A 21,816-nucleotide genomic window follows, 5' to 3' on the forward strand; every position below is an offset into this window, starting at 1 on the left:
GGTGCAACAACCAGGGGTGGCAGCAGCTCCTGGTGACTGTTTGAGTCTGTTGAGTAGGTAAGACCCCCAGCCCCTGTCCCTCCTGCCCCGTCCTCCCCACTGTACTCTTAGCACCTTCCCTCTTCCTTCCTCTCTTGACTCTATCACAGGGTTTGCCTCTGTAGAGTCATGGAAGGGAACTGTATTTATGCAGGTACTCCACTTTGCCCCCATCTCTGTTGCAGTTCAGAGTTAAGCCTTCACACTGAAATAGTCCCACACTTTAGATTCAGGTTTGGGTCCAAACAGGAAAGGTCTCTTATCACTGTCTATTTGGAATGTGGTCCATAATAACATAAATCTCATGAGATCAGTTTGTAAGATTAAGATAGATAGTTCACAATTTGAACTTTAATTTTCTATAAGTCCATGCTTTAGCCATAATGTAGATTTGGATGTTACTAGAGGTGCACCAATATATCAATCCGTGTTTCAGAACTGCACCGATAAAAGGAAAATTCACATTACTGGCAATTGGCTTTTTTGGCAGGTGTAGCCAATAATGAAACCAATAAATGCAGTGTGTATGTGCACAGCTGCAGCATGCACATGGCCAGGAAGGCAGTCAGGCAGCCTGGAAAGCAGCGCCCTGCTGGTAAATCTGCAGGAGGGGAAGGGGCATGGGGAAGGGAGATCAAGGTACCCATAGTGAGGGAGGAAGTAGGGCAATGCCAGGGTGAATGCAACCCTGGTGCTGGGAGCAGGATGTAGTCACAGGCAGCTCATCTGGAGGGTGTGGGGGGTGCATCTCCTTACAGCTGTGTGTACCCTCAGGGTTGGCATGGGGGACATGTGGCCTCCTGGATTTGCACATGGGGCAAGGGTGAGTTGCCCGCTGTGGGCTCAGGGCCGGGGGCTGTGCCGGCCTCTTCTCAGTGGCGGGGCTGGGCCGGGACTGGGATCTGAGCAGGCAGAGGTGGGGTGGGCAGTGGCAGTGCTGGGAGGGGTGGCTAGGGGGAAGCTGTAGCTACCCCAAAATTCCCTGTAGCCACCCCTCCCAGCCCCACTGTCTCTGAGCCCAACTTAGCCCAGCCCCGCTACCAGGAAGAGGCTGGTGCAGCCCCGGGCCCTGAGCATGCAGTAGGCAGCTTGCCCTCACCCCGTACACAAACCTGTGGGAGGGACCACCCCCCCCATGCCTCCCCTGGGGATGCAAGCAGCAGTGGGGAGCTGCTCCCCCTCCTCACCCCCACTGTACCTCCTGGATAAGCTGCCCAGGACTCCGTCCTTAGCCTAGCCCTGGGTCACATTTACCACCCTGGCTGGGCACGGCCTGCCTCTGCCCCACTCCCTCCGCCCCACTCCCTCCCTTGCCTTGGGGGTCTCGAGCTGCCTCCCTGCTACGCCTCTTCCCCTACAGACTAACCAGCAGGTTGCTGCTGCCCAGCTGCATTTCTGGAAATTGGTTATCAGACCAGTGTTGGCTGATATGGCTGGTTAATAATTGTCTATTGGTATCGGTCAAGAAAATTTTTATCAGTGCACCCCTAGATGTTATCTTCTTAGCTCTTCTCCAGGGAGTGTGGACCACAGAATAACTTGTGGTGGACAAATCCAAATATGAACCTATTTCATCCATGCACTTTCTACAGTGGATGTTCCTATGGTAAATATTTTGTCATTCAAACCCATTCATGTCCCAGAATCCAGATGAAAACTTGATAGATCTAGGGATAGTGAGAGAAGAGTGGAACTCCTCTACTGCTTTCAAGTTCTTAACTTTGTGCCATGAGGGAGGAGTTCTTTTTAATTATTTCCTTGTTTTAGCACAAAAAATGAAATTATATCAAAGGAAAATGAAAGAACATAAGAGGCTGTTGTCAAGGTCAGCATGATCCTGTTCTGTGCAGCGTTTGAAGATTACATGACATCTACAACTGTAGAGACACGTATTTAGGAAAAGGCGTTCTCCAGAATGGGAGTGATGATATTTAGACCTGTATCTCCATCCAGCCAAGGGAAAAAGTATTGATTCCTTATGCAGGGATTCTGTAATTTTTCACACTTCTGGCGTTCCTCAGAGGGCACCATCTATGCTTATAGCTGGATCTCCAATAATTTACCAAACTGCAATGGTTATACCCTATAGTATCCTTTCTGCAGAAGGCAGATTTTTATTCCGATAAATTTTTCTAAAACTTTTGTCAGTTTTAACTGATCACATCAGCATCAAATTCATATTGACTTGTGCTGACAGGAACAAGCAGTGTGAAACCATTGTTCCCAACAGGATAAATGCACCATTGCTGTTATCTGAGAAGAACTGCCAATACAAACAATATAACACCATCTTCTCAAATTGTAATGCCTATAAAAGTAGGCTTTGAGTTCTTCAAATTACAGCTTGTAAAGCCAGCAAGGAGGCTGCTTCATGTTTTGAAATTCAGGAAATAAGGGAAGTAAGGCAGATATATTTGTTTCATGGTGTATGTGCAGTAGGTTTTGTTTGTTTGTTTATTTTTCCCCCCTTCCATCTTCCTTATCACACTCTCTATTATTTAGATTCCTGGTTTTGAATCTAGGTTACTCTTGCCACTGGTAGTAGTTGTATTTAGCTCTTATGTAATGTATTTCATTAGTAGATATCAGTGTGTTTTACAGAGTAGGTAAGCATTATTATCCCATTTTACAGATGGGGGAATATCAGGTGAGGAGAGAGAGAGAGCTGTACCAAAGAGAACTGAATAAGTCAGCTAGAGGACCCAGGCATCCTGAATCCCACTACACTGTCTCCAAAAATATATAGTTACTCTCTTGATTTGAACTTTTGTTTGAGTGCATGTGTGATTAAAGAGGGGGAGACAAATGAACAATTTCTAGTTTTTTTATGCACTCATTTAGAGAGAGGTTTAATTCAGCATTTCTCAACCTGTAGGTTGCAACCCAAAAGTGGGTCGCAAGAATATTTCAAAGGGTCATGAGCAAATGCCAGAAAAATGCATGAAAAAACGGGTTTCCCCATGCAGGCTGGTAACATTCCAGCCTGCAAGGGGCTGCTTGGGGCATGGCCAGCACACAGCCAGGCAGGACCATGGAAGCAGCCCCTGTAGCTGGATGCAGGTAAGTGTATTTTGAAATCCGATTTAAACAGATCATGCTTATGGGCCTCAAATTTTGCACTACATGAAGATGATGCCTTAAGTATTTAGTCACTGATATAATTTCTGCTCCACAGACTTTAATGTGAATCTGGATTAACCCTACCAGTGTGACCATTTGGACCTGGTGGATAGCTATGTTGTGTCTTTTATTCCAAATCTTACATGCTAAGGTTTCTGCATTGGATTATTAGCTTCATTTTTTTTTCTCTTTAATACTTGTCTCACATTAGGCAACATCTTGAAAACTGACATGATTCTGAAGGATCAAAACCCCATAATTAAACGCATGGAATGGTAATAACATTAAAGAAAGAGTTCTGGGTGGGACTGCAGTTATACTTGGCTATCAAAGCAGATGCACCTCTTGTAATTGGGAGAACTGAAGTGTACGTCCCTGCCTGGCATGTCGGAACTTGGGCATTGATTATTATTTATTTATTTATGTATTTTGGCTGTCATGTTGAATTTTAACTGAACCAAAGGTATTTCTGGGATAGGGAGGAATTGAAAAGATGGCATTTGTAGAAAGTAAATGATAGTGTACAGTGCTTTTTAATTGAGTTAATAAAATTGACATCTGCAAATGTTTTTTTTCATGAAAACTTTAGGTTCAGTTTGCACACTTCATGTGAAGTAGTAAATGAGATTTAGTGTATACCAGTTGTTCTCACACTTGTATTCAGGCAGGGTGGATAAAAATCAACTATTAAAAAAGTGTATTTTTAAATCAGGTTTTTTTTTTATTTAATTGTATTTTTATTTTTTGTTTAAATGTTTTATAAACCTATATACAGATGGTTTTAAGATGTTTAAGCTTGAAGATATCATCATGGAAGAGGGATTATACCTTTTTTAGAAAAGTTTTATGAATAGGTCACAACAGGCCATGGACTACATTACAGGTCCAATCTTATTGGGGTTCTTACAGGCTCCTCTATACATTGGTAAAGATTAAAGAAAACCACTCTACCCAATGGGACTCAGTACTCTGCCTAGAAGATCCCATGAAACATATCTGTGATGCTTAGTTTCAGGTCTCAAGCTGTGGGTTTGTGTCTCCAGAGATAATAGCCTTGTTAATAGCAGTATATGGAGATGAGACCTGATTATCTACCCATCAATCCTGTTGTCTGTCTTCAGGTTTGTATACACAAGTCAAGCCCTTATCTCTCTATAAAAGTGAAAAGTTTCAAGAAGTTAAATGAATGGAGGATATCAAGCAACAAGAATGCATTCTTTGTAGAAAACAGTGATTGAATCGAGGCTTCCTGACCAGTGCTTTTAAATCATGATTAAAATTGATTTTACTTAAATCAAATCCACCCTGGATTCAGGGCATCTTTCATAACTTTTTTTTTTTTTTTATTTGGTGGCATCCTGGTTAAGAACCACTATTGGGCCGCCTTGGCATACCTTAGTGGCTCTCAACTGGGGTGCTGCTGCCACTGCTGTGACTAGGTAAAACTGGCACCCAGATGCATTGTGCACAGTAGGGATGTGAAATGCTAAATGATTAATCACTTAACCCATAAGTGCAGTGATGACCTGTTAGTTTACCAGTTATTCTTTAGCTCCAGGTGGGTGCAGTCTAGCAGGGAAGTGGGGAAGAGAAGCCATGCCACAGCAGGCTGATTCCAGTGCAGCAGGAATCAGAAGGCAGCAGGGTAGACAGGAGGAAGGAGGGGTGAGGGGGACTAGTACCTACAGCATAGCCTAAGAGGAAAACAGGTGGCAGCCTAATGACCAGGGATCTGGGTTTTCTATCTGCCAAGGAAAAACGCAGATTTTCTCCTTTAAAGGAGAAAAATGTGAAGAACCATGAGCTTCTCATTCCAGGCGGGCAGTGTTCCAGCCTGCCAGGGGCTGTTTGGGGCTGAAGGCAGTGGGAGGAGGGCGATCACAGGCAGGAGGCACCACGTGTATGTGTGCATATACATCAAAGCGGTTTATGCAATGTCTTTGCCCCCCCAGGTCGGCGATTGGCTGCTGGGGGACTCTCCTGCCCCCAGCTGGTGATTTGGTGCCCCTCCCAGACTTGGGAGGCACCACTTGCCCATGCCACAAAGTAGCAGGGGGGGACAGCCACGGCAATCCTGGTGAGTGAAGGGGCAGGGGGAGCTCTGATTTTTCCAGGATAAAAAAACTCAACAAATCAAATGCCAAAATAGATGGGTATTTAGAATGTATTTTATTATAGTGATTGAGGCACTGATAGGCTTTCAAATTGATATATTTACAATTTTAAAGCATAAAACATTGTGTTCAACTGATGGTGTTTATAAATGCAGATTTTGGGAGTTTTAATCAGAATTTTGAATTTTTTTTTTTTTTTTTTTTGGATCAGAGAATTTTTTTTTTTTTTTTTTAAGGGAGAAAACCAGGGTCCCTGTTAATCAATTAAGCAATTAGCTGCTGGTTCACAGTTGCTCCCTCCCTTCCAGTGCAGGGCTTCACATGTTCTTTGTCTGGCTGGGCTTGCCTCCTCCCCTGCCTACTCCCCCTTCTGGTCAAAGAACTCTGGGGGAGCAGCTCTTAGCAGCAGCTGTCAGAGTTGCTGTGTTATTGGTTAATTGTTTAACCAATATAATTGGAGGAGGTTAAACAAATATTGTTTAAAACAATATTTACATCCCTAGTGCACAACCAGATGTGGAAGTGCTATGGCATGGTTGTGTGTTCCTGCCTGTATTAGTGTTACTAGTTAACCCTAGTGCAGGCAGGAGTTCACACTTGCACTGCAGTCCTTTATGATTTGGCTGTGCACAAGGCAGTTCTACTTGGCTGTGGCCTGTGGTGCAGCACCCCTGAAAGTCTCATGGCACCCAAGGATGCTATAGTACCCCGGTTGAGAACTACTGATATACATATTGCTGGGGAAATAAGGTTGATATTACATCCCTATACTATATGTGGGTATGCATATTTACCCTATATCTCTATAAATGCACCTACTAAAGTTAGGGTGAGAAAAGATAACTGCAGTAATGTAGTTGATACTGCTATATGCTGGAAAGCAAAATAAAATGCTGTGCTCTACCATAGGGATTGCAGCTTAATTATATGTTGTAAGACCCTAGAAACAACTTATTTACACTCGCATCTGAATGAGACACACTCAGTAAGAAGCTTTGTTATTTCAAGAACAACATTTTTAAAAAGTAGAAAGTGTGCTCTATTTCTTATAAGAATAAGCCAGACGTTGATTCCCAGTACCCAAAATGTGCTAGTTACTTTCCAGCTACACAGGAAGATGCATTTCCTGCTTCCAAGATTGTTCTCTTTTAAGATAGATAAAGAAAGACAAGAAAATGACAGATGAAGACTGGAGAAAAGGATAATGCAAGACTTAAGGGTTAGGGACAGACATTACACACAAACTAGTTCAGGTGATCAGAAACTGATTAAAACCTGTAACAGAACAGACATTCAGTGCACATAAGCCAGTTTGAAAATGGCTGAAAACAGTTTGAGTTAAACTTGGTTGAATGTAGTATCAGACTTAACTGCTTTGGGCCAAAGCAGTTTATGCACTGTCTATCCCAGACCCTTTACTGGTTGAATTTAAATCAGAGCCTTACAGCATCCCAGATGCTTTGAAACTCCAGGCATGGTGCTGCTCTCTGCTCCAGTGCAGCATGGTTGGCCCCTCCCCTCTGCTTCCTGGCTGGAGCTCTGGTAGAGACTGCAGGTACAGCGGGGTCTGCCTGGCTTTCTCCTGCTTCCCCAACTTTCCTGCCACTCCCTGCTCAAGCAGGAATTCCCCCCTCCCTTCTTCCTTACACAGATACCTCTCAGCTTTAGCTAGCATACCACATGCTGGCTAGGGAAGGACAAAGGCAGATGGGACAGTGTTGGCTTAGGCCTTTTTGGAGCTAATCATCAGGTCAGCTGGTAATGTCCCTCTGTTCCTTCCTTGGACAAAGTTTTTTAAGAAGAGCTTGAAGGCTGTTATTTTGTTTGATGGGCTAATAAATGCTAACAACTCCCTGTGTAACTCAATGCTCTGTTATCAACAGTGAGGGAGGGGTGGGGAAACCCCTCCCTAATTGGAGCATCTTGCCAGGGCTTGGCCATGCCCCACCAATTCAGCCCTTAAGAAGGGAAGGGAGGGCTACTCTAGCACCACTCGGTTTCTAGCCTGAGCCACTGCTGGCATGTGCCTGCATTTCTTCAGTCCAGAGGGAATGTGTGTATGGTTACAAAACAGTTCAGCCTAGCCAGGTTAGACTAACCTGGAAAGATTGACTTCATTCAGGCTCAGGCTTTTTGAATGTCTGGCCCTAGCCAAGTAGTCGGGGAGATGGTACATGTCAAGGAACATGTCTTCCTAGTTTTTTCTATGAGTAGTGTTGAGCTCATGTAGCTGAAATGGTCAAGAGGCAAGTATTTCTGTGGGTTATGTCTTTTATTGAACAGACAGCATGGTTTCTTCAGAATGGGATGGGGGGGTGCTGCGGTAAGTTAGTGATATTGGCGTTTGGGCCACAGCAGTCTTGATAAGCACCCCTACCCACCCTGAAACCATGCAGATGGTAAAATAATTTAAGTTTAGATTCACTATACCTGCTTGGCTCAAGAAGACCAGGATAAATGTGATTTTTTTTATTTTTTTTTTTTCAGTCGTCTTTTACTGATGAGCCAATTGATAAGAAAACTTGAAACTCTATCTGAAACTCTGATGAACATGTATTCCTCATCTAATACTTTTTTGACTTCTTGTGTTGTACCTCGGTATGTGAAAAGCTCAAAATAATTTCAGAAGTAAAGATTTAGTGTTAGTGTTGATTTAAATATTCATGTGAAGAATTGTTCCTCTGACACTCTGTTATGATCTACTGATTCTGAAAGCAGCTTTCCCTCTCCTTTTGTTTGTTAAGAATATAAATTGGCAAAAGGCCAAACATATGCTATAACTTTTTATAAATTTTTATCTTTTGAAAGTCAAATAGCTTCTGAATCAATTGTGCTTTTTGTACCCTAGCAACTAACAGCAAAATCTGTTGCCTCATGGAGACGAATTGGAATTCAGGACCATACTCCTGATATCCTAGGTACAATCCTGCAGTAATAAATAATGTTTCATTTGTTACAACCTGCATATATCTATTATGGCTCATTTTTAAAAGCTTCTTGTTTTGACAGAAGCAGGCAGTACCACATGCATAGGTTTAAACATGTTAAAGTAATATCCAAAAATCTGTAGTATACATATCTTCTTCCTAGCTGCCATGACTAAGCAGTTGGAATAAATGAACATTTAGTCATGCAGAATTTCCTACCTTTTATGTTCTATGTAAAGGAAGGTGTGTCTTGAAAAGACAACAAAGCTGCATTTCAAATTCATTTTACAGTCCTGTGCTGAAATGGAAACTGTAATACATTTTGGCTACTTGCTATAGTATTTCTTGCAAATGATTAACGATGCTGGCAAACTATGTTATAAAAATCACAAACATTATTATGGGTTTTATTATTATTAAGGCATTATCATTTTTATGGTTTGTTATGAGAAGTAAACTTGGCTGGGATAAAAATATAAAGCAATTACTTTTCATAGAAGAGTAGGTATTCTTATTTTTATTTGATTTTGATGTGTATAGTGGTGTGTGGGGAGGGAAGGGGGCAGGTTCTTATTTCTAGAAGAGCCTGAGGGAAATTAAGCAAATAACTGCTAGATTCTTTTTTAAACCACAATATAGGTGAATGAGTAGTAGAGAGCAAAAAGCTTTACTGTGTGATTGAATTTGAAAGTGAATTTTGATTTGGCCATATTTGTGATCCCTTTAGGTCATGATGTGTTGGGTAGTTGCAGAAGTCATCCAGTCAGGGAACAGAAACAATATAGTTACCAATTAAAGGAAGCAATGCAGCATGAATTTTGAAGTCTGAATATTCACAAGGAACTGGCTATAAGCTGTTTTTTATATTTAGGGAAGTTGACCGTGATCCAACCCAGCATTTTAAATTTTGCTTTATTTAAAACACATGAACAGTCTACTTAACTAGATCAGAAGTACAAACACTTGTGCACATGTGTCATTTTACATATGTGTAAAGTGCTAGGATTGCTCACTTACATAAAAAGTTGAGTGCATTTGACTGTGGCCAGGGCTTTAACCTTTAAATAATGAGTCATTTTTGAGTTTTTCACAAATTGAAATTTCATGTCCTTTGTTCACATTGTTGCCTGCAAAACTATGAACAGCAAAGGAAGTAAAATTTCACTGTAGCCTGTGAACTATTTTTTGGGCAACTCTATGTACAATTGTTCTTTTGTTTTTTTGATGATATAGCTAACTGTTTATAAACTTGTAATAAAAAGCAAAACTTCTGTAGGCTTCTAAAAAAATGGAATATAGTGAACGGAAACCTGAAAAAGGGAGAGCCTTTTTGTCCTTTTTTTGTTCCTTCAATATTGAAGTGTCCAAATATTGTAAAATATCATAGTTTCACCACCACATTTACCTTATTTTTTTAATCTCAAATGGATATATTGTATTTTTATTGGAGGGCTGCTTTGATTTGAAAATGCAAATGGAAGTGCTGCAGGCTCTTCATAGAAAAGTGGCTGTGTTTGCACCTTAGACTCCAGAATATATGTGTAATAGAGCTTTTTTTTTTTTTTCAAAATTTTCTAGTGCTGAGACAGCTTTTCTGGGATTAGCTACATTGTGAGTGCTATTGTAGATGGGTTGCTGGCTGCTACCACTAAGTTCTGATTTAGCAGAGTACTTGCTGAATTGGGGCATTGGGAAATATTGCACAGGGCTTGGGAATTTGGCAGTGGGGGAGGAGTGGCAGTCTTAATTGGCACTGCTCTCTTTCCTCCCCCCCCCACCAAATTTTCCTGACCCAGGGGGAGTCCTATGGACCAGATGCCATGACTGCGCATCAATTTTGGTCTGTGAGTTGGATTGAACAGTTTTGTAGTAAACCATCACTCCATGAGGTCAACAGATGAGCTAATTCTGAATAATTCTAAGGAAGACAAAAGTACTAGCATAATGTATTTTGCTTGTTGTGCAGTATTCCAGGAGTGGGAAAAGCAAATTTCTTTCCAGCCCTTATGGCAATCAGATTGTGCTCTGAAAGCAAATATTCTTATTCTTATCTTTCCATGCATAACTAAAACGGGTATATGTAGGGTCATTCTTTTGACCTTACTGAAGTGAAGTTAATTTATACCAGCTGAAGATCCGGCTTATTAGTAATTGACCCCCCCCTCTACTTATTACATGTATTATGCAGTTACCTGGTTAATCGTACAATTAATTAGACTGGCTACACATACGAATTAACTATGGCACCATAAAAAGGTCCAACCAGCTATAAAGTTATTACACATTTTCCAGGACTTCATAGCTGGTTTCTAATTTGCACATGTAGCCTGTACCCCTGTTAGCAAGCTGCCTAGCCTTTTCAGAAATCTACGTACACAGTGATGTCCAACCTTTTTAAGTAGGAGATCACCTTTTGGCATTTAAAAGCAACCCAAGATGTACAGTGCGCCACCCACTCTCCTCCCCAGCAGGTAGGTCTGTGGGGAGGAAAGGGGCTGGCAAATCAAAGCAGAAGGAGAAAAAATTATTTGGGAGCATGTGCCTCAGCAGGTAAGTCTGTGGTGAGAAGGGCAGGGGGAGGGAATAGGGCCATAGGGGGAGGCAGATCGAGGCCCCAGCCCTAGTCCCACTTCCTCCCTTACTGCTGGGGCCTTGATCTGCCCCCACCCCCAAATGGTGGGGAGGGAGAGAGTGGGGCTGGAGCAGGGTCAGGCCTTGCACAGCTGGGGCACAGGATGGAGTAATGAGCAGCTTGGCCGGGGGGGGGCGGCATGCAACCCTGGAGGGCATGGAGGACACGTGCCCTGGCTCTGTACACTGTCTGGGTTGGCTGCTACTGCAGGATGGGGCTGAGGCTGTGCCAGGCTGTGCTCAGGCTGGCTGGTGGCAGTACTGGGAGCAGGGCTATGGGTGGGCTGTCCGCACCCAAAAATTTGCCATAGCGGCCCCCACCCCCCCTCAGGCCGCCACTACCCGCCTGGCCCAAGTGCACCATGGCTCAGACTGTCTCTATGAAAACCACAGTCCTGCTCTCCTGCCCCAGCCCCCAACCCTCCCTGCACGGATCCTGGGAGGAAAGGGGGGAAGGGGAAAGCAGCACTGTGGTCTTCCCAGTAAATAGCTCAGCTGCACTAGGTTTCAGCTGGGTGGGGGATGGTGGTTGGAGGGGAGGCTATGGTGGTGGTGGTGGTGGTGGGGCTACGGTGTATCAGCTGCTTGCATCTCCTTCCCAAGGCCTGGCTGTGCAGGTCCTGCCTCTGCTCCAGCCCTGCTCCCTCCCTCGCAGCTGCCTCAGCTTCCAGTGCTGCCCAGTATTTGGGGGGGGGGGCATATGCCCTCCCATCTGTGTGCAATGGAGGTGGCTGTTGTTGTAGATTGGATTTGCATCTTGACCCCCCACTGCAGCCTCTCTGGGAGGGACTTGACTCCATGTGTATCCCACTGCTAGGCTGAGCCTCATCCCCTGCCTGCCTGGAAGCTGGACACATGTGGCATCGGGCTGCTCCCAGGCAGGCTGCAGCAGGGCTCAGAACTCAAAGCTCAGTCTGTAATGGCAGCTGCCTTGGCCATGCACAGATGGGGGGGGCATGTGGCCCCTGGGGCCTCCACTGGGGTGTGCACAGTGGTGGGAGCAACTCCTCTTGCACCCCTGGACAAGCTGTCCAGGCTTGATCTTCCCACCACCACTTGGCCAGGACCCCACTCGCCTTACCCCTCCTCCTGCCTCTGAGTTCTTCACTGTGGGGGCTTCAGTCTGGCCTCCACTCTTTCCCTTCCCTCCCTCCATGGAATGACCTGCTGGGCTGGGGGTGGGGCATGCATGTTTATGCACATTCAAGCTCACAGCCCCCCCCCAACCTCAGATCAACTCCAAGAGGCTCCGAGATCGATCGGTCAATCGAGATCGACTGGCTGGTGACTGCTGACCTATAATAGTGGATCCTGGCTATGAATACCAGAAGCTGACTATACGCAGTGCAAAGAAGTACTTCCTTTTGGTTTCATAACATTTATCAGCAGGTAACTTAAAACAATTGCTTCCTGTTTTTGTAAAAAAACAAGCGACTTAACCTTGTTAGGTATTTAACTTCCTGAATCCCCAACTCGTCTTCAGTACATCTTTGAAATCTCCTCTAATTCTTCCCCAATTCAGGCTAAAGAATTTTTCCTAAATAAGTAAAGAATCGTGTCATGGGGATTTATAGTAATAATTCAGATCCACTCTTATCCTGATTCAGAATGGGAATGTGAATTCAAGTGCCCTGCTCCTTAGAGTGCCTTCTCCCTGGATATAGATGGATTTTTTTTTTGGCAGTTATTAATCAAAGTAGATTAATTTACTTAGCTTATTTACTAATAGTTTTGTTTAGAAAAAACTTTGGGGGGTAAGCTCACAAATCTGGCAGAGGAGGTTATGCCTCTGCTTCTCTGTTATTGAGTTGTTCAGTGCTTCAAAGATATGGGAGACTTGGTTTGTATGCAACATTGTAGTGTGGGGAATTTCTGTCCTATTTATTGTCTCCACATTGATAAATAGCTAAGCAGTCTTTGGTTCCACTAGGCTATAAACTATTTTAAGGTGAACTTCCCACAACCCCTCCTATAGTAGCAGTTCGACTCTGTGAAATACTTAAATATACATTGAGCTATGGAGAGAGACTCTAGTCCAGTGATGCTCAACCTATGGCCTGCGGCCTAGATGTAGCCCATGGAGATGTCATCCAGCCTGTGGGACTCCCCGTATGCCTGGAAATTTGGTGGCAGGGGAGCATTAATTGCTGTGGCTCTGGGCAGTTGCTGTAGCAATTAATGCTTCCCCTGCTTCTCTGCTAGCAAATTTCTGATCCTGTGGGGAGCCCTTTGGACTAGAAAAAATGGCCCTGTGCACTAAGGCAGACTGGAGCACAGGATTGGTTTGCAGCTGGATCCAGATGGGTTGAGCACCACTGCTTTAGTCTGGTTAAGTTGTTCAGTAGATTCCAGTCTCTGCTCCAGTAAATGTTTGCTTATGCAAAAAGGAACAGCATCATTAGCAAAGATTAGGAGTAGTGGTGTAATTAGATTGGGGTGAACGGAGCAACTACTCCAGGCACCATTTTGATGGGAGGGAGGCATGCAAAAGAAAGCAGAAGTTGCACTGTCCTTGTGTCTTGGGCACCTGGCTGCATTTCTGTACTTGTGAGCACTCTGACTCCTCCAAATATGTTCTTATGCTAAGTACAGACAGTCAACAATCATGGGGCTGAATTGATTCAATCCTTGCAGATGTAAACTGTGTAGATTGAATCAATAAGCAAGTAAACAGACACTTACTTTTTATTCCAAAAATGCAGCCACATGCCTGCAGTGGCTTAGCCCAGAAGCTGGGGGGCACTAGAGCATACCTCCCTGCTCAGCCAAAGCAGACCGCTTAGACCAAGGCTAGCCCACCCACCCTGCAAGAGGAGGTTTGCAGGGGAGGTGCAAAGCATTCTGGGATGCTGGGGTACTCTGAGTTAACTTGCATCTGGAAGGGATCTGGGACAGAAGTTCAATAAACTGATTTAACCTAAATCAGTTAAATCTGATACAACACCCACTCACATTTATCTTAAACCAGTTTCAGCCATTTTGAAAGGCATTTATATGCACTGAATTTCTGTTACAAATTTGAACCGGTTTCCGATCCCTTACACTGCTTATATGTAACTTCTGTCCCTCGCCTTTGAGCTTTCTCCCAGGAGGAGCTGGTCTTTGAATTTTAATAGGATAAATGGGCCTAGAGTCAAAAGTATTAACATGATCTGGTCACTGTACAAATTTCAGTAGTGGGTTAGTGTAGTGATACTCAGCCAGGGTGAAGGTTGTCACATGGTACCATGTAATTTTAGCACATTTTGGTGTGCAACCATGACTCACAGCATAAGCCCAGATATTTCAAACTGGAATCCACAATGTTAAAAACATTCTGATCTGTTGTGGTGTTCCAAGTTCTTTGTAACAGAAGAATTGCTTTATTATCCTTCTGTAGAGAAAAAAATGAGTGAAAACTAAGAGCTGAAATTTTTCAAGGGGATGTCTTGAGTCTGTGAAGGTGTGCCTTTACACTAAAAAGGTTGAGAACCACTGGGTTAGTGTTTTGAGTAAACAGATTTTGGTCTGCTTATTTCAATGTTAAAAAAATCTTTTAAGCTTTTCATTAGATACAGAAAAAGAAACAGCTATATATAACTTCTTAATATGCTTTCACTTTAACAATATCCCTTACTTCCTTTTTCTTGAGGTGTAGAAAAATTTGATAAAGAACTCTTGCCTTCCCTCCCCCACAACTAATCCTGACAGTCTTTTAGAAGGTCATTGAAGACCGTAATTACTAAGCTTTTTAGAAAATAAAGTTAATTGAGAACTATTGTTGCTGTCACTGTTGGAGTCTGATTCTGCACCTTTGAAGATAGAAGATACATGCATACAATGGAGAGAGAAAAGAACAGGAGAGAAATAAAAATGCAGCTTTTGTTTCTGGTGTTTACTGTCTGTTGTATCCTCATTGCTGTGTTTGTCTATCATCTACTATAAGCCTGGAAAACTTGTAACAGTATTGGGCTGTTTGAGACATTGCTTTTAGCTGATCATCAGTCATGGGCCTGCACTAGTATTGAAAATGATGTGATCTTGACCAGCTAAACCAGAATCTCTTTTAAAAAGAAAGAAAAAAAAATGAGCAAGAAGAAGAAATAAATGGGAAAGAAGAAGGAAGCATGTGGGGGGCAGGGAGTAGGGTGGTGGAATGGCATTTGTTTTTTGTTTTTTATATATATACATGTTTTTAATTTTGGAGATCCCTTGTTGAGTTCTCTGTGTTGAGCCCAAGAAATCTGAGGGTGGGGTTTCAGAGATGATGCTTGTCTGAGCCTGCCTCAGCCCATACCTATCTATTCTAGTACAGGTACATCAGCTTCTCTGGCCTGGGTCCCTGCTTAAGTGGCTTCCTAGTGCAGAATTTAACATAAACACAAGACTGTAAAGCAGTGATTCTCAACCAGGGTGTTGCAGGGTGCTGTACAATCCTAGGTGTGCAAACACCTATGTATGATTCACAAAATTAAACCCCGAGACTTCAAGCAGGTATCCATAATGTCAAAAACATAATATTAACGATCTGTTGTGGTCTTTCTGAATTGTGTGAAACAAAATAATTGTGATTTTTTTTTTTTCCTGTACAGTAGTACGAAAATGATTGAAAGCGAAGAGCTGGTATTTTCCTTGAGTCTAAAAAGGTTGAGAGCTACTGCTTTAAAGGATGTTCAAGGGTTTGAGCTGGTTGTCAGAGTTTAAGTATGCAGCAGACGCTGCAAATTAAGAGTGGTAATTTTTAACTAAACTGATGAAAATTTTGTTCTGTTTTGCCAGATGCATTGCCTATTTCCAGGGACTTTTTCAAGCTATGGAATGTATACAACCTTCTAGAAATTTGTAAGAATGCTTTTGTAACAAAGCATTACACAGCCTCATGTAATTAATTAGACCAGACAAGTGTTCAAAGAAAGGTTGGGTTCCAGTCCTAAAAAGATGGCAGTGGCTCTGGGGGAGGGAAAGGGAGGAGGGGGGACTATGGGCTGTGGGCTGCATCCAGACATCTAGGCCTGAGGGTATATAGTGATTTTGTAACATTTTAGTGGCTCCCACTGTTAGTTTTTTTAGCCAAAAGGCAACAAGAACCTTTCCCTCGTTTTGCCTCCACTTCTGCAATCACAATAGCAATATTATCCTCCTTGTCATGGTCTGGATTTTCCCTGGAATGCTGGAACTAGCTCACTGACAATAGAATTATTTTTCATTACTAGCTTGGGAATCTCGCTGAAGAAGCAGTTTATAAACCAAGATTGTGCAGCTGTAGAAAATGAGATTTGTAGATACTGAAGTGATAAATATACAATGAAAGATTTGAAAACAAGTTAAATGAAGCATAGGCATAACACATATGTAGCTGTGGAAATCAAGCATTAATGACAGGCATAGTAGTAAGAGTAAATGATATGTAAAGGCAGTGTGGTGATCTAATGTATTATGGAGTATGGGCAAAAGGAAGTAGATTGAACTTCATTCTATTTGTTTTCACATTAAACTACTTTCTGTCACACATGAGGTTTGAAGCCACAATAACATTTATAATGGACATTGGAAATATAAACACTGTTATCCACTGTTTGTTGATTTTTGTTTGTTTTCTATAGTATAACTATAGAAAAAGGTGTCTTTAAAATATGATTTTAATAATTCTACCCTTTCCATGCAAGAGAAACTTTGTCATTGCAGTTTTCTGTATACTAAGTAGGCTCTTCTCAAATTTAGATTTGAGAATAATAAGGGTTTTTTTTATAAATTGGAATAATGTAAGCAAGCAGCACACAGTCTTCATATTGGTTTATTGGTGCATGTAATCTTGACTTGCAAAACTGCTATTCTAGACTTGGATCTCTTTTAGGTTGATAGGAGCATGAGAACTGCCACATTGTACCAAACCAGCAGATAATCTAGTTCCATGTTTTGTTTAGCACTGTTTAGACCCAGATCTTTCAGTGGGATACATAGAAACACTACAGTAGTCAGATGTTGAATAACCTGTTCCACTTCACCATTGAATCTTTACCCAATTTTTGACTATAAGAGATTAGGGTAACCCTTGATGTTAGAGGTTCAGTAGCCTTTCCAATAGTTTTGTTTACTGATGTTGATTTACAATTATGAATATTCTTGATTTCCATCTGCACTTCCAAATGCTAAATTATTAGCCTCTACAACTCCTGGGACTACCTCCACTATGCATTGCTTGAAGAAATATTTCCTTTTTTGCTTTGAGTTTCAGCTTCTTTAATATCTGCTTCCTGAGAGAAGCAGTTAGCTCTGTTATTTTGAAGTTGTAGTTAGCTCTGTTAGTTTGAAGTCAGTCAGAAGGCAGGGTAGAAACAATTTCCCGTCTAACCTCTCTATACCATTCAGTAGTATATATACTTTTATCTTAACACTGCTGCCTTCATCTCGTTTCTGAAGTCTGATCTTCATATGAGAGGTATTTTTTGCGTCTTTTATTAACCTGCTATGAACCCAGGAGTGTGAATATAGGAAGGGCACCTGCCCTGGGCAGCCTTTTCCTTGGTGCCACCTAACAGTGTTGTCAAAATTGTCCTGTACTGTGTGAGGTATACCACCTGCAGCAGGATGATCTCCTGCACAGGGTGTGCTTCTTGTGGCAGCTTCCCACCTCCAATTCTGAGGAGGTCACATATGTCAGGGCCCCTGCAAGATTTTGCCTCTCCTCTCTGAACTCTGATCTCTGCATCCTAACTTTTGTAATATCCTTTTTGAGATGCAGTGCCCAACAGAGCACATGGTGTTCCAGATGAGGCCACACTTTTGATTCATGTGCAGGTAGTATCTGCTTGTTATTCACCATAGCATTCATAATTCACTCTGTCTTGTTTCTTTTGACTGCATCTGATCCTTGCAGAACAACTTCTATTGAACTGTCTACAGTGATACCTAGGTCCCTTTTAGTAAGCTTCTGCAGCTTAGATCCTTACCAGATGTACAAGTAATTTAAAATATTATTCCATTATGCATTGTTTTACATTGAGTGACTTTGAACTTGCTATCGTGTTATTCTTTCATCTATCATATGTTTCTCTTGAAATTCTTACAGTTCTCTCTGATTCTGACTGGTATAAATGACACTGTAATCTGCAGTTTTTACCACCTCCCTGTTTACCTGTCCCGTATCTCTCCCCTTTCAGGTTATTAACAAATGTATTAAACAATGATCAAACTAGGAGATTTTTTTGCAGTAGGGGCATGAATGAAGCTACACAATATAATGATATAAGTATATGTTTACAGGGAAATGGTCGTCTTTGTGTTAGAAATAAAACTAGCTGTGCCAATCTCTCTGTTACAGACTTTATCCAGAAGAATTTCAAATCCATATCTGGAAAACCCTTCAAGCAAGGTATTTTTTTTTTTTTATATCTCATTTTAATTCCATATGCTAAAAGATATATAGTAGTAGGAATATATTTTTTGCTTTATTTTTTCCTTTTGATTATGGCTTTCGACTCATTTCTGAATGTAGCCTACATTTTATATCCAGTTGTAAAATGCAGGGCTTGTATATGTTAGAAAATTGTTACTGGTGAAACTAAATTTATTTAACCATATTGGTGTAAGCACCCAATGCTGACTCCCTTCACACAACTTTAAACTGTGCTTTTAACACTACCTCAATTGGGTAGCTTTGTGAGTTTCCTTTTTGGATGCTTGCTTACTTATTGTGTGTCCTATTTCTCTGTTAATTTAGATTTATGGAGAGAGTTCTTCTTGTGCTGGGAGAGCTCTCAGGAATATTTTTACAGTTCAAGCTTCTGACCTGATAAAGGACAGAGTATACGTTACAGGAATTTGCAGGTAACACTAGTTCATTATCTTTAATCAGCTTTGATTATTCTCTGTTTGTATTGTGTTGTGCCCTAACTTGAGAGATGTAGGGTTTATTCTTTATGCATTCTTTATCTAAAATGTCTGCTAAAAAGACATGTTTGAAACAGCTCAGACACCTGAGTATACTCATCTTGTATTATTCTCTCATTTGTCTGAGAGAGGCAGTGTAGGATGAGGTTTTTTTAATTGACAATTGTGTTTAAAACACCAATAAAGACGTTGTACTTGTATGGGAGGATAATTGGCCCTGTTTTTATTTAGACAATGATTCTATCTGTTATTTGCAGACTGTCTCTACAGTGAAACTAAAGTTATCCATTCGCATCCTGCTAACATGCATGTTTCTTTCTGTTTTGAGTAATTCAATAATGGCAGATTTATTTTAATACCATTTATTCATTCATATGTGTAACTGTGTTTTAAAAACAGTGTGCAAGTTCTACTTTGGTTGACTTGTAATGAGAGATTAATTATACTAGAATGTGCATTGCGTCACTGCATTATTAGTAAAGGACTCAAACTGCCCAGGTCTTCATTGTGCTTATATAATGCACAGCTGTACTGTTTAAGTCTGTACTTAGAATTTTAATCATGAGGCTGTAGGATTCAGATTGACTTCAGCTCTTAACATTCCTACCGGCTGTTCTTACTTCTAATCTCAATTTATATATACAAAAAAAATGAATATAGTAAAATGTATTGCAGTGTTATGCAGGAAGTATTAACAAGGTATGTGAATTAATTCACTTATCTTGGGGGATGATGAACATCTAATGTCCAGGGATTTCTGCTTGTAATGCCCGAGTCATTCCAAATAAGACTTCCAGCAATGGCTTTCCTCTTACACGTGACCGGAATAAACCAAAAAATTGCTGTAGTATGTAGGGTTTTCTCTAGGAAACAGAGGAGGTCGTTGCAGGATTATTATTAACCATCTTTAAAAGTATAAAATACAGATATTCAAAATACATGTTTTTGCTTGTTTTAGGAGAAGCTGTGTTGGATCACAACTGGTAGACTGGCTCTTGCAGCACTGTCCTTTTGTGAAGTACAGATCTACAGCAGTTGGTGTATGGCAGCTTCTATTGGACATGGGAATTGTGTTATCAGGTCAGTGTTACAGAAACAAGTACTGCTGATGGTGTCAGTTAGGTAGTCAGCTTCCTCTAGTTACCACAAGGTTTATATCAGTTTCTGGAAGAGCAGAAAAAGAATGAAAAGAGAAAAATGCAGGTTGATTGGTTTAATTAAATGGTGACTTCTAATACTAATTAATACTAATGTGGTATAGACTTATCTATACGAACTTTCATTTCATAAATGCACGAGATGTCACATTTTCTGACAGTTTTTTTCTCTTCTACTTTTTGAATGAAATTTTGTATTTGCCTCTTTGCAGACAGTGGGCATTATGGCTGCGCAAAGCTTTGGTCGTCAATTTGATTCAGCCCATTTCGGCAACCGAATCTTTGAATCCAAATTGAATCGGGAGACCCATTAAAAGGTCCGAATCTAATCCAAAGGCTTGGAATCAGTTCAAAAAAGATTTCACCCTTTACCCAAGGAAAACGCAGGTTTCTCATCTTAATGGAGAATCCTTCAGATTTTGCAGTTTTGCAAAGAGTTCCAGCCTGCAAGGGAGTGGGAAGAGGGTGTTCAGTTTATTCCAAACCTTGGGGGCTCGGATTGTAAAGAAGTTTTTCCTCATGTCTAGCCTGAAACGGTCGCAGAGGAGATTGACCATTCGATCTTGTCATCCCTTAGGGTGCTCTGGTGAACAGATGTTCCCCCAGATCCTGGTGAACACCCCTAATAAACTTACAGGTGAGCACCAGTTCACCCTGAGCCTGTTCTTTTCCAGACTGAAAAGTCCCATGGCTCTCAGTGTCTCGTCACAAAGTCTGCTTTCCTGACCTCTGATCATGCACATGGCTCTCCTCTGCAGTCTCTCAAGCTTCTCCACATCTTTCTTGAATTGGGGAGCCGAAAACTGGAAACAGTACTCCAGCTCAGGCCTCACCAAGGCTGAGTACAACAGGAGAATGACGTCCCGGGATCTGCTTGAGAAGCATCTATGGATGCAAGCCAGCATTTTGCTTGCTTTACTAGCTGCAGCATCACGTTGAAGGCTCATGTTCATCTTCTGGTCAATCATGACCCCCAAGTCCCTTTCATCTGTAGTGCTAACCGGCGTAGCGCTGCTGAGCCTATAAGGATGCTGCGGGTTTTTCCTCCCAAGGTAGAGAACCTTGCGTTTTTCAGTGTTAAACACTATCAGGTTCTCACCTGCCCATTTCATGAGTCTGTCCAGATCCGCCTGGATCACCCTCCTATCCTCAGGTGTGGATGCTTTACCCCAGAGTTTGGTGTCATCGGCAAACTTGGCCAGTCCACTTCTGACACCAATGTCCACATCATTGATGATGTTAAATAGTATAGGCCCTAGGACAGAGCCTTGAGGGACCTCAGTGGTCACAGCGCATCAAGACGATTGGCTCCCGTCGACCGCCACCCTCTGGGTCCTACCACGGAGCCAATTCCCTAGCCAGCGGATCATGATGACGTCAAGTTAGCCAGTTTAGCCAAGAGGTGATTGTGGGATACCAGATCGAAGGCTTTTTTTAAGTCAAGATATACGTCGATCTCTTCCCCCTTGTCCAGGTGATAAGTCACCTGGTCATAAAAGGAAATGACAGTGGTCAAGCAAGACCTACGTGCAACAAACCCATGCTAGGTATCCCTCAGGATATTGCCTTCAGCTAGTCTGTTAAGGATGGCCTCTTTGATAATCTTTTCTAAGACCTTCCCCAGGATAGAGGTCAGGCTGATGGGCCTGTAGTTTGCCGGATGCACTTTCCTCCCTTCCTTGAAGATAGGCACCACATTGGCCTTCTTCCAATCATTGGGCACTTCACCAGAGCACCAAGAGCTCTCAAAGATCCGTGCCAGGGGCTGAGCTATGATGCTTGCCAGCTCCCTGAGTACCCTTGGGTGTAACCCATCAGGGCCGGCTGACTTGAAGGTATCCAGCCTGTCAAGGTGTTCCTTCATGAGGTCAGCTTTGATGGAGGGCAAGGAATCTCCCTCACCTGGGCCTTGCTGACCCATAGTGGGCAGGACTGTCTCATGGGACTGGTGAAAAACTG

At 42.2% G+C, this 21,816-nt stretch overlaps 1 protein-coding gene across 1 annotated transcript in view; it reads left to right on the plus strand.

Moving 5' to 3' along the window:
* RAPGEF5 (Rap guanine nucleotide exchange factor 5) overlaps positions 1-21,816 on the plus strand; it is a 262,022-nt gene that overhangs the window by 44,642 nt on the left and 195,564 nt on the right. The window contains exons 2-4 of the mRNA XM_090046785.1: positions 18,132-18,182; positions 18,531-18,637; positions 19,659-19,780. Of these exons, the coding sequence (XP_089902911.1) occupies positions 18,132-18,182; positions 18,531-18,637; positions 19,659-19,780 (280 nt within the window). The remainder of the gene's footprint in view (positions 1-18,131; positions 18,183-18,530; positions 18,638-19,658; positions 19,781-21,816) is intronic.

This window comes from Crocodylus siamensis, chromosome 5, assembly GCF_052110815.1.
Source record: "Crocodylus siamensis isolate JL-2025a chromosome 5, ASM5211081v1, whole genome shotgun sequence".
NCBI lineage: Eukaryota > Metazoa > Chordata > Crocodylia > Crocodylidae > Crocodylus > Crocodylus siamensis.